We start from the raw sequence: 11,368 nt of genomic DNA on the forward strand, positions 1-11,368 counted from the left end.
TACCTCCTCTCCATCGCTGGCACCACCAGCTGCGAAGCCAGGTTTGCTTTGCAAATGGTCAAAAAAAAAAAGTCAAATTTCCCTTTCTCCTGGAAAGCTGCTCAAAGTCCATCCCACTCCCTTTATTTTCATAGGCCCTATAAAATCTCAGCTGAGATGCAGGCAGGCACCCACCCCCTGCCCCTCTCCAGCTCTGAGGGCGAGCAGGCAGGAGCACCGCACCAGCGGGGACACCACGGTGCCAGCGCGCCGCTGAGACCTGGTAGACTCAGTGCATGGATGGGTCTAAACCCAAGTCCCTGAAAGCAAAACCCTGAGTTTGGTCGCACGAGATGAACTCATGGCTGACAGCCAGGGTGCAGGATGGATTCACAGACAGCGCTGGCAACCGAGAGGGCACATGGTGCATCCGCCCATTGCACATCCAACTCCTTCCTTCCCTCCTCCCTGGTTGCTCCCACGCAGGGACCCACTCCCCAGCCCCACGGCAGCACCCCAAGCCCCCTGCCCCTACCCTGCTGGGGTCTGTCCCCCCCACCGCATCCACGCAGGGCAAGGCATCACCCTCCCTGCAAGCCTGGAGAACCCCCAAGGCTGCATTTTCAGCAAGCCCCTGGGATGCAGCACCCACCTGCCCCACATATCCCCCACGGGAAGGCTCAGGACCCTCCATCCAGCTCCAGGAAAAGGAAAAGTGCTGCAGAGCAGCGAGCAATGCTGGGCGGGGGGGGCTCCTGCAGCACCCCCTTCAGTCCCCCCAAAGTCACCCCCACCACAGCAGCCCTCATCACACAAGACGCCACTCCTCTAACCCCCCTACTGCCACCACTCCAGACACCCAAAGCCTCATTCCTGGTATTTCCTCCCCCAACTTTGTTTTTTTCTTGCTCCTCCAGACCAGGATGCAATCGCTGCCTCACCCCCACCCCAGAACAAGCATCTCCCACCCCCCCATCGCAGAGCCACCCATGACAGGGTGTCCCACTACTCCACCAGACCTGGGCACGGCCCTGTTGGGACCCCACTTGCAGCCCTGGCTGACAGTTTGACCGCGGCACTGTGCTCTCACCCTGCCCCGCTGCCGGGTCCCAGAGCCGCCCGCGTCCCCACAGGGGGCTGACCTGCAACATCCTCGGCCCGTGTCAGCGTACACGCTGGTCATGCACTAAAAACTCTTGGATTACGCTAATTATGCAGCAATAACTGAAAAATTTGATGGAGCACATGGGTGGTCAAGAGAAGAGACCCTGCAGCGGTGCTGAAAGTGCATGCGGCAACTTGCAACCCCATGTGAGCACCTTGCACCCTCTCCCTGCACGCATCCTGCCCCGGCCAAGTCCCAGCCCCATCCCCAACGTGCTGCAGCCACCGAAGCCAGCCCAAGCAGGACAGCCCAGCCGCCCCACGGGAAGAAAGGCAGGAGACAGCCCCCTGCACACTGAAATGCTGTCCAGAGCCAGGCAGAGTGAGCAGCAGCTCCCCAGACAGGAGACTGGGTGATCTACTAAATAAAAAGTTCAGCTAATAAAAAGAGAAATAGCCCAGCACAGAGATGCACTGCTTCAGTTTGATACTGTTATAATCAAAGGAAAGCAAGCCGATTGCTGGCTGTGGAAAATCAATGGGACATTATCGCTCAGCAGACAGCTGAAAATACAGTAAAAAAATAAGCAGCACGGGGAGAGTCCTTGGGAAAAGACCTGGCCGGGCATCAGCGAACCCCCCATCGCATCCCTGTCCCCACGGGGAGAGGCCAGAGCCTGCCTGGCACCGGGGGGGGGGCTTCAAAAAGTCACCCCCGAGCTGGCTCCTTCCCCAAAAACATGCTGGAAAGCTCCGACACCCACCTCCCTCGGGTGCCCCATCGCCACCAAAACCACAGAACCAGATGTCCCAGTGGGGACTTCGAGGTGCCGGGGCTGGGGGGGGGTGACCAGGGATCACCCACCTCCGCTAATTCAATCAGCCAAATTGCAGTACCTAGTGATTATGTGAAGAGCATTTATTCTGCTAACTACACAGGGCCTTAACGTGCCTCCGCTGACGGGCAGGGATGCGCTGTCGCAGGGTTAGGAGCGTTGCATGACCCGGCACACGAGGGTGTGTGGGGCTGCCCTGCCCCATGACAGGTCCTTGTCCCCACGGGTGGGCTGGCAGCAGCAGGGAAAGGGCTTCGGAGGAGACACCATCCTTGGGCGGATCTGCCTGGACTTGCTGACAGGTTTTAAAATCCCTGCTGCTGAACCCTCCACCATCACAGCTCAAATTCAGGGGGAGCTGAGGCACCAGGGCCATGTAGCATGGGACAGGGAGGGGGCTGCACCCTGAGGAGCCCTGCAGAGCACCCCCAAAACCAGAGCAGCTCCACAGACACCTCCTCCAAATCCATCCAAGCAAGGACGTGCAGTTTGTCCGTAAACCAGCCCTCCACCTGCCTTCACCTCCGTAAGCGAGCTGCCACAATGCTCCATGCCCTTTGGCCCTTCGGAGAAAAAGCCATTTCCACCATCTCCCATCAGATGGCAAGACGACCCCCGGGCAGCACCCCAAAACTGAGCCCCCCCCAGCACTGGGGGAGTGGCTGGGCTGCAGCAAGCATTTCATCTCCTCTCCCAGACCAGCCACCGCTTGCCTTCCGGTGACATCCTCCTCCTGGTGACATCCAGCTGCCGATGAGCGGCTGATGGTCTGATTGCAGGGTGAAGCACGCTGGACCAGAACAGTGCTCGCTCCTCAGCTGGGCTAATTGGGCTAATTAGGCTGAAGGTCTCTGGCACGAAGCAGCATGCCAGGCTCAAATGCCCAGGGGCTGCCACTGCTCGTCTCCACACGCGGTCATCTGCAGGCACCAAGAACGGCCGCGGGGACAGTGGCTTCATTAAGACGCATCAGGTCACCAGTGTCCCTGTCCCCTCATCCTGTCCTGGGAGAGCTCAGAGCATCTCAAGCCAGCCAGCGCTGAATCCCAGCTGCAACCCTGATTAACTTAACGATGTCAAGAAAGGTCTGATCCACATGGCAGGGGGGGTCCAGGAAGTCAAAGCAGTTTACTGGCTTATGTGGGGCTCCCCAGCACCCAGTGGGTGCAGCACTGGGGCAGAGCCCAGCACCCAGCACAGCCCCGGAGCAGGGAGGGATGGACCCTCTGCCAGCCCCACACAGCCAAGGAGGGCTAGGGCTGCAGGGAGCCGGGGAGGTCTGCACCAGCACAACCACCCTGTTGTGGGCAATTCTCCAATATTTTTCAAGCTGAACCAAAAAAAAAACCACCAACAAAAAATAGTGTATGACCAAAAAATATTCAGAGAGAGTTGCTCTGGTTGCAACACATGTACACCCCCCAGCTGCAGTGAGGGTGCAATGCTCCGCTCCCTGCTGCACCCCTGCCTGGGATGGGGGGGTCTCCCCAGCCCCCTGCCCACCCACAGTCGGAGCCCATCCCCGGGGGGAGCAGACAGAGGGGTCCTCAGGCAGTGGGGTGCACCGGGGCATGGCAGACACAGTGTCCCCACTCCCCCATCAGCAACAGGACTGCCCAGCAAAGTCACCCCCCCCCCCCCGCCCCCAAACTGGGACCCCAGACCCAGGGCAGGATGCTGCAGGGTAGAGCAGGGAGGCTGAAGGTAGAGCAGGAGGGACACGAGCACCCACCCACCCTTGCCCAGCTCCTCTTTCCCCAACATCTGGAGCACTTCAGGGAGCAGGAAGGTCAGGAAACAACCAGTTTATGGCCAAACACAGTTGGGAGGCTCCTTCCAGCTGTGAGTCTGCCAGGCACAAGGGGGTCACAGCCCCGCTGAACCCCGAACTGCAGGAGCATCACCCTGCCTGCACTCCCACTGCAGCCCTGCCTCCGCTTTGGAGTGAGCGGCCGCTCTGGCACCCCGATGGCCAGCCGCCCCCCAGGAACGGCCCCACACAGCCCCACAGCAAGCAGGGAGAGCTTTGCTGTCCTGCTCCTGCAGCGAGCAGAGTGCCAGCACCAGATCTGGGGTCTGGCAGAGGCGCACAGGGACAGAAGATTGGGACAGCCCCATCCCGGCTCACAGAGCATGCAGCTGCCACAATCCACTCCAGGATTTGCTATCCAGGGGAGAGAAACTGGGGTGCAAAGCCTGAGCTTCTTAAACCTGCAGGAAACCCATGGGCTACCCCAGGACATCTGCTCCCCCTGCCAGCGCCCGGGCACCAGCAGGTGCTGCAAACCAGGGCTGTGACACCCCAGGCAGGACCCGGAGAAGCATGAAAGCAGCCAGGGATGAGCGGCAGCTAATGACCACCCAGCAAGCAGAAACACCACTCCTGATTTAAAAAAAAAAAGCTCAAAAAGGCAGCCAAAGTGTGACACACACACACACACACACCCCCCCCCGCAGTTGCCAGCAGTAGCTCAGGGGACAGGGCTGCTGCCACCGCAGGCAGGAGGCAGGCAGGGGCTCTGCCTTGGCTTTCCAGCAGCTGGAGCAGAGCTGGACTTTGGCTTTCGATCCAGGCAGAGGGTGTAGAAGCCGCCACTCCCAGGGCCAGGACAGAAAACAGCTCGGGGAACACCCAGGGAAGTCCCTCCGGCACCTGCCAGCTCCACAGCCCTCCGCCTCCTCCCCAGAGATGCCCTTCACCCAGCAAGGAAGAGCGGGTCCCATGGCCCCAGGACCCTCTCCAGCCGGGGAAGGCCTGGGCACCGCAGGCTGGCACCCCCCTCTCCCCCACCCCATCACCCACCCACATCCATCCCAATCAGCGGCAGCTTCTGCCAAGCCACCTGCAGCGGAAAGTAAAAGCTCCATCTCCAGGACTTATTTATTTTAAGGCTGCCAACAAGAAGGCAATTAGCTCCGGGGGACTAATTGCTGGGAATCCTCCTTGTCCCAAGAGGAAAGCCTCAGTTTCCCCAAGTACAAGGTGGGGGGGGGTCTCCAGCCTGGAACAGGAGAGTGGGATCCAAGGAAAGCTGCAAAACACACCCGTCAGGGAGAAGAGGAGGTTTGGGAATCTTGACATTTAATCATGCAGTAACTAAAGGTTCCCAGACATGTCTAATAAGACAATTATAGTGCATGTTAATAATAGATTATTAAAAAGCTTATTTATGGAGGTTTAAGCAGGCAGATGGCAGGGCTGTGTCAATAAGGCTCTCCAGAGCCTGTGCTACCTCCCAGCTCTGAGCACACAGCAGGGATTTACCTGCCTCTGCCTCATCAGCCCCTCATGCTTAACCCCTGCACGACTGCTGAAAGCAAAGCAGCAAATCCCTGGGGGGGGTGCAGCCAGGAGAGGATTATTATGGGGTGCTTCGGGGTGCTCAGGGCTCTCAGCCCCTCTGCAGAGCAAGGATGGGGTATGGGTTGCATGCAATGGAAAAGCTCCATCCTGGGTGCAATCAGGGGGAAAACCAACATCAACAGGCAGAAGGGAGGTTGTCACTGCCAGGGCAGGGGTCAAAGCCACCAACAAGCATCTGCCTTTGTCTTCCAGGAGGCATCTTTGCTCCCCAGGGGCCCTGATCCTGCTGGCTTTGCTCTGGGAAAGCTCCGAGGGAAGCTGGAATGGGGCTGGTTTGTCTTAGTTTGGATAACAAAGGGAAAAATGTGCAGTGTGCGCCAGGAGGTGACTCACCAGGATCCCTGTTCCCGAGGCCAGGGCAGGTCCAAGCACCCGGAGGAGAAACATGAAACAGGAGTTTTGGAGCAAGAAGAGGGCAAAAATGATGCAAATACAGCTGCAAGTCTTGGTGAGGGGCAGAAACAGGCATTGCCACCCTCCACCACAGAGCTGCGGATACGGAGCCAGAGGGACAGGTCCATCCAGGAGCATCGGCATCACTCAGAGCATCCCCAAATTCTGCTTCACCCCCACGGATGGTGAAGGTCCGCCATGCCCCAGTGCACGGAGAGGGGACACTGGAGAGCCAAGGCTTTGGGATCTGGAAACCTCCGCCCTGGGCACTCTTGGGTACATCAGCAGGAGTGGGATTCTCCGGATCATCCCAGCACAGGAGCCTGGGGGGTGTTTGCACTGTCTGGGGGCTCTGGGAAAGACCACGGCAATCCCAGGGCACTAAAAACACACACGGAGGAGCAAGCAAGAGAAAGAGACTCTTCCCCGGCATGGCAGAACAAGCCGGGGGGAAGAAAGAAATCCAAGCCTGAAACAAGCCAAAAAGGAAAAGGTAACGCTCTTGCACATTTTACATGCTTGGTGAAGGCGGGGTGGGGAGAAAAAAAATGCCCTGGCATGGAGAGCCCATCGCCAGCCAGGTGGAAGGAAATAAACACCGGGCAAAGCGCTGGCAAGAGCAGGATCAGGCACCTGGAGAGCACGGACCACCGACCCCGTCCCCAGCACCCCGGGGCGGGCGCAGGGCGCTGCCAGCAGCACCCGGGGACACCCCCGGCTCCTGACCCCCCACCCAGCCCCTGCCCCGGGACGCACAGACACAGCATCCCCCTCCCCCCGTGACCCCACCCATGAAGATGCTGCCGTTAACGGCCAGGGCGGGGGGACGCCCGGCAGATTTGTTCCGCTCCCCGACCCCAATCCCAGCCCTGGGGACAGCGTCTGCTCGGCAGCTCCCATTCACTCGACCGAGACGACGCAGCCACCGCGGGGTCGGATTCACCCGTGCCACCTCCTGCCAGCCTGCAAGGGCTGTCCCGGGGGGGGGTGACAGGACCCTCGGGTGGCCCCAGCCCTCCTGCCTGGCCCCCAGCGAGGGGCTCATCCAACACAACCAGCAACCACCCCCCCACGGCTCCCCCCAGATCAGTCCCAGTGCCACCAGAGATGCCACCAACCCCAGTCCGGGGCTCTCCGGTGGCACCAGCCTAAGTGGAAGCTCCAAACCCAAATATTTTATTTGCTTAATTGCTGCTAACGCAGTCAAACCCAAGTGCAAACAGCTTCCGCATAATTACAGCAGGAGTGCCACGCAGCGCCGGTGGCTGCAGGCACATGTCCCCGACACGTCCCTGCTGCCAGGGCTGTCGGAAAACAGCCCGGGAGCACGGCGGGGGGACACAGGCTGGGGTACACCTGGAAAGCAACTTATTGCTGAAGTTTCGGGGTGCACGGGTGCAATACAGAGGAGCGGAGCTGCATCCTCTCCTAGCAGGGGAAGGCAAAAGGAGGAGGAAAGAGCTGAGCCTGCAAAAGCCACTGCCCGGGGCCCAGCAAGCCAGGCTGCTCCCAGGCAGAGGCTTTTAGCAAGGGGAAAGGCTCCGTGTTTTATTGCAAAGAACCCAGAGAGGAAAGATGGGGTCGACAAATCACACCGGTGACAACTCACAGGTCCCCGTCACAGCCAGGTGACACTGCAAGAGCACAAGGGACCAGTCGGTTTGGAGGTTCAGCAAGCGCCTTTCAACAGCACCCTGTGCCCCCCCCACCATAAGCACAACTCAGCCAGCCACCGACAGCTTGGGCACTCTGACATCTTCATGAATTGCAAAAGTTTGCATGCTCCGGGAAGGAGCAAAGAGCATCCCGAGCCGGTGGGGAGGCTGTGACCGCAGCACCCAGCTTCTCTCCCAGCTCAGCCGGTCACAGGCATGCCATGCCTCAGTTTCCCCACTTGTGGAAGGGATCATGCTACACCCCTTCTTTGCAAAGGAGCAGCGAGAAAACCATTTGTCTTCCAAATACGCACAGAGCCAAGCAGCTGGTCCTCCCCGTGACTGGCTTTGGGGTCTCCAGTGACCCCAGAGCACATGCAGCTGGCTTAAATATTTTTCACCAGCCCTGCCTGCTGTGCAGCCCCAAGCCCCACAGGGACAAGCCGGGTGACGTCCCCGCAGCCAGCCAACGTCCCCGCAGCCATCAAGCCGTGTCAGCAGGAGCAAACACCAGGCAGGATTCATGCAAAAAGCAGCTGGCGGCGAGGGCGACAGACCCAGGGAGTTGGAAGCAGACCCCTCACCTCCAGCCAAACCCAGCCCCTCCGGCTCCACCGCGGAGCTGAGCCTGCTCTGCGTCTACCAGGAGAAACGCTGGAGTAAACATGCTCCTGATTTACACCTGGAGTGGGCTCGATCCTGCCCTTTGGAAATGCCACCTTTCAGGGAAGGAAGCCCACAGAGGGGAAAGGGTTTGCTCGGGAGGGGGAGCCTCCCACAAAGCCCCCCAGCCCCGCTCCACCGCCAGCAGCGCTGGGTCCCCGCTACCGTTCCTCCAGCCCCTCGCAGGCTGCTGCAGCTTAGCCATGATGGCCATCAGAGAGAGACGCACACCTCAGGACTGGGGAGCAGCACAGCTCAAGACCCCCCCCCCGACACCTGGAGGGCATGCAGAAGCCCCTTCCACTGGGGGAGGACTCAGAGCCCCTCACCAACTACGTGCCTCAGTTTCCCTATTGCTTCCTTGCTCTGCCCTGAAGCAGGGGGCTGCTCTGTGCGCAGCTCAGCATCTCCCCCCACCCCAGCACACGGCTCTCCCCCCTCCAGCTGCCCCAGTAAAATATAAGCCCATTCCCTCCCCATCTCCTCCACCTCGCATGAGCTGTGGGGAGCCTCGGCCGCTTCGTATTTCATCCATCCATCGTCCCCCCCTCCACACAGGTCAGCCTTATTTTGCTTACTGCTGATGGGTGTCACTATTTATAATTTTTGGAGAGAGGCCACTACCCAAAAAAACCCCAATGCACCAGCATGGGGACTGCATGCAGGTGAGCCACTTTGTTTTCAAAGTAAAAAAATTCAAGAACCAGGCAAAAATACACCTTAACGCACAGAGCATCACCCAAGAGCTGGAGGCTGCAGCACCAGGGTCCCTTTGGAGCAAGGCAACAGCTCCCTCCTCCCCCGTGCCTCAGTTTCCCCTGCAGAAAGCACTCACAGCCCCAGGTAGCACCTCGGGAGCCCCAAATTCACCCACCTCGCAGCACCCAAGCCCCGCTCCTGCCTCCCGAGAGGGAGCTGCCCCCCCGCACCCTGACTCTGCCTTCATCCCTTCCCCAGCCCCTGCCTGGGGGGTCAGGCCATGCTCCTTCCCGGGGGGGCCGGGAGAGCCGCAGGTCTCACCGCTGAAGTGCTCGAGGGAAGGGGGAACGGAGGAAAAAAAAAATTGAAAATAAATTTAAAAAAAAAAAATCGATCGTGCTTTGGTCAAACTCTAATTATATCCCCGTGACACAGAGCCGGGCAGGCTGCAACCGGAGAGCGGCCTCGGCCGCCACCTGTTCCTCCCGAGGGGTCCCCAGCTCCCCCCGGGAGCCCGGGCCGGGCCGTGCGTGCACAGCAGCAGCCCGGACCCCGCCGCCGCTCGCCCGGGGCTGCGCCGCTCCCTGCCCAGCCGGGCTCCCGCCAGCGCCGTGCGGTGCCCGCTCTGCCAGCCCCGCTCGCTTCTCGCCGCGGCGATCAAACCCTGGCAGGGCTCCCCGCTGCCACCGGGGGGGGGGGAGTTTTCCTTCTCGGGGGTGCAGCGGGAGGGGAGGACGGACGGAGGGACGGAGGTCGCCCCCGTACCGGGCAGCGAGCGGAGGCCGCCGGGCTCAGCTCCGGCCGTGCAAACGCGGGGTGCGAGGGTGCAGCCGAGCCCCTCTGCCCGCCAGCGGGCTGGGCGCGCTCCGCCGCGCTGCAGCCGCCGCTGTCCCGAACTCGACGGCCGCTCGCCCCGAGGAAGCCCCGGCGCGGCGGGACGGGCAGGAGCAGCCCCGCACCGGCAGCGGCGGAGCTCCCCCCTCGCCCCACCACCGCTCGCGAGCGCACGCAGGACGCCCCCCCCTCCAAGCACCCCCCCCCCCGGCGCTGCCCCTTCCGTTCTTACCGGCGGGCGTCTCGGTGTCCAGCGCACAGACCCGCAGGGCGAGGGCGAGCAGCAGCGCCCGGGCGCTTCGCATGGTGCGGCCGGGGCGGGAGGGGGCGGCGGGGCGGAGGGGCCGGGGCCGCCGCCGCCGCCTGCGGGCCCGCGGTCCCGGCGCGGCGGCGCAGCGGGGCACGCGCGCCCGCCCCGCGCCTCAAATAGCGGCGGCCGCGCGGCGGCGGCTCGCTCCGCCCTGACGTCAGCGCCGCGCGGGCCCCGCCGCCGCCGCCGCCACCGCGGGCAAGCCGAGGGCGCCCCTGCCGGCCGCCGCGCGCACACGCAGCCCCGGCCCCGCCCCCCCCCGCCCGCGGCGGAGTTTGGGGGGGGGCGGGAGGGGGAGTCCCGGTGGCTGCGGGGGGGGTGCACGGCCACGGGAGGGGTTCCCCGGTAGCGGGGGGGGAGCGCCGGCTGCGGGGGTGCGCGGCTGCGGAGTCGGCGCCGGTTGAACGCGGGGCGGGTTGGGGGGGCGCGGCTGCGGGGGCGGGTGCAAGGGAGGACCCTGGTGCAGGAGAGAGCACGGCTGCGGGCGGGGTGCAGGGTTGTGCACGGTTGCAGGGGGTGCCCGGCTGCAGGAGGGTCCCCGGCTGCACGGGAGTCCCCGGTTGCACGGGGGTCCCCGGTTGCAGGAGGGTGCACGGTTGCAGGGGGGTCCCTGGTTGCGCGGGGGTTCCCGGCTGCACGGCGGTCTCGGTTGCAGGGGGGTGCACGGCTGCAGGGGTTCCCGGTTGCAGGGGGTCCCCGGTTGCAGGGGGTGCACGGTTGCAGCGGGGGTCTCCGGTTGCCCGGGGCTGCACGGCTGCACGGGGACCCCCGCTGCAGCGGGGGCACGGCTGCAGGGGGTTGTGGGGGTCCCTGGGTGCAGGGAGGACTCCCTGGTTGCAAGGGGGTGCAAGGCTTTGGGGGGTCCCTGCCTGCAGGCGGGTGCCTGGCTGCAGAAGGGTCCCCAGCTACAGAGGGGGTGTCCCCAGGGGTCACGGCTGGGGGGTTCCCCACCAGTCTGGAGTGGATCTGGGGGGTCCCCAGCTGCGGAGTGGGTGCTGGGAGGCGGCTGGGCGGGGGGTTATTGGGGTGGGTGGTGGGTGGGAGCTGCAGGTGGGATGGAGGCAGCAGCACCCTGCGTGGGGCCCCTGCCCCTCACAGAGCTGAGCGAAGGGGGGTGACACCCACCCCGGGGTGGGCTGGCAGGTGCCCCCAGCCCCTCGGGTGCCCCCAGCCCTTCCGGGGGGTCTCCAGCCCCCAGCACCCATGGGCTGTGCCGGAGGCTGCGTGGTGCAGAGCCGGGGCAGAGCGTGGTCCCCATGGGCTGGGCACGGGGGACGAAGGCTCCTGCCCATCCCCGGGGGTCCTCAGCCCCCGAACCCCCGCTGCTCCTCTGCCACGAGCTGCCGTGTCCTGCTGGATGTCCTCGAGGGACAGGGACATGATGCTTTCTCCCGTAGGATGATGACATGGAAACATGGGCAAGGCTGTATGGGGGTGGCAGTGGCACAGGGGACCTCAGTGACACCCAGCGAAGCCACCGTCCCCTGGGGTGGGAAGGGTGTGACGGAGGGAGGGAGGTGCAGGATGTAAC

At 62.9% G+C, this 11,368-nt stretch overlaps 1 protein-coding gene across 1 annotated transcript in view; it reads right to left on the minus strand.

Moving 5' to 3' along the window:
- Positions 1-9,919, minus strand: part of PTPRU (protein tyrosine phosphatase receptor type U) — a 78,045-nt gene extending 68,126 nt beyond the window's left edge. Inside the window, exon 1 of the mRNA XM_072885207.1 lies at positions 9,760-9,919. Within this exon, the coding sequence (XP_072741308.1) occupies positions 9,760-9,832 (73 nt within the window). The 5' untranslated portion in view covers positions 9,833-9,919. The remainder of the gene's footprint in view (positions 1-9,759) is intronic.
- Between the last annotated feature and the right edge of the window lie 1,449 nt (positions 9,920-11,368).

Source organism: Ciconia boyciana, chromosome 21 (assembly GCF_034638445.1).
Source record: "Ciconia boyciana chromosome 21, ASM3463844v1, whole genome shotgun sequence".
NCBI classification, from domain to species: domain Eukaryota; kingdom Metazoa; phylum Chordata; class Aves; order Ciconiiformes; family Ciconiidae; genus Ciconia; species Ciconia boyciana.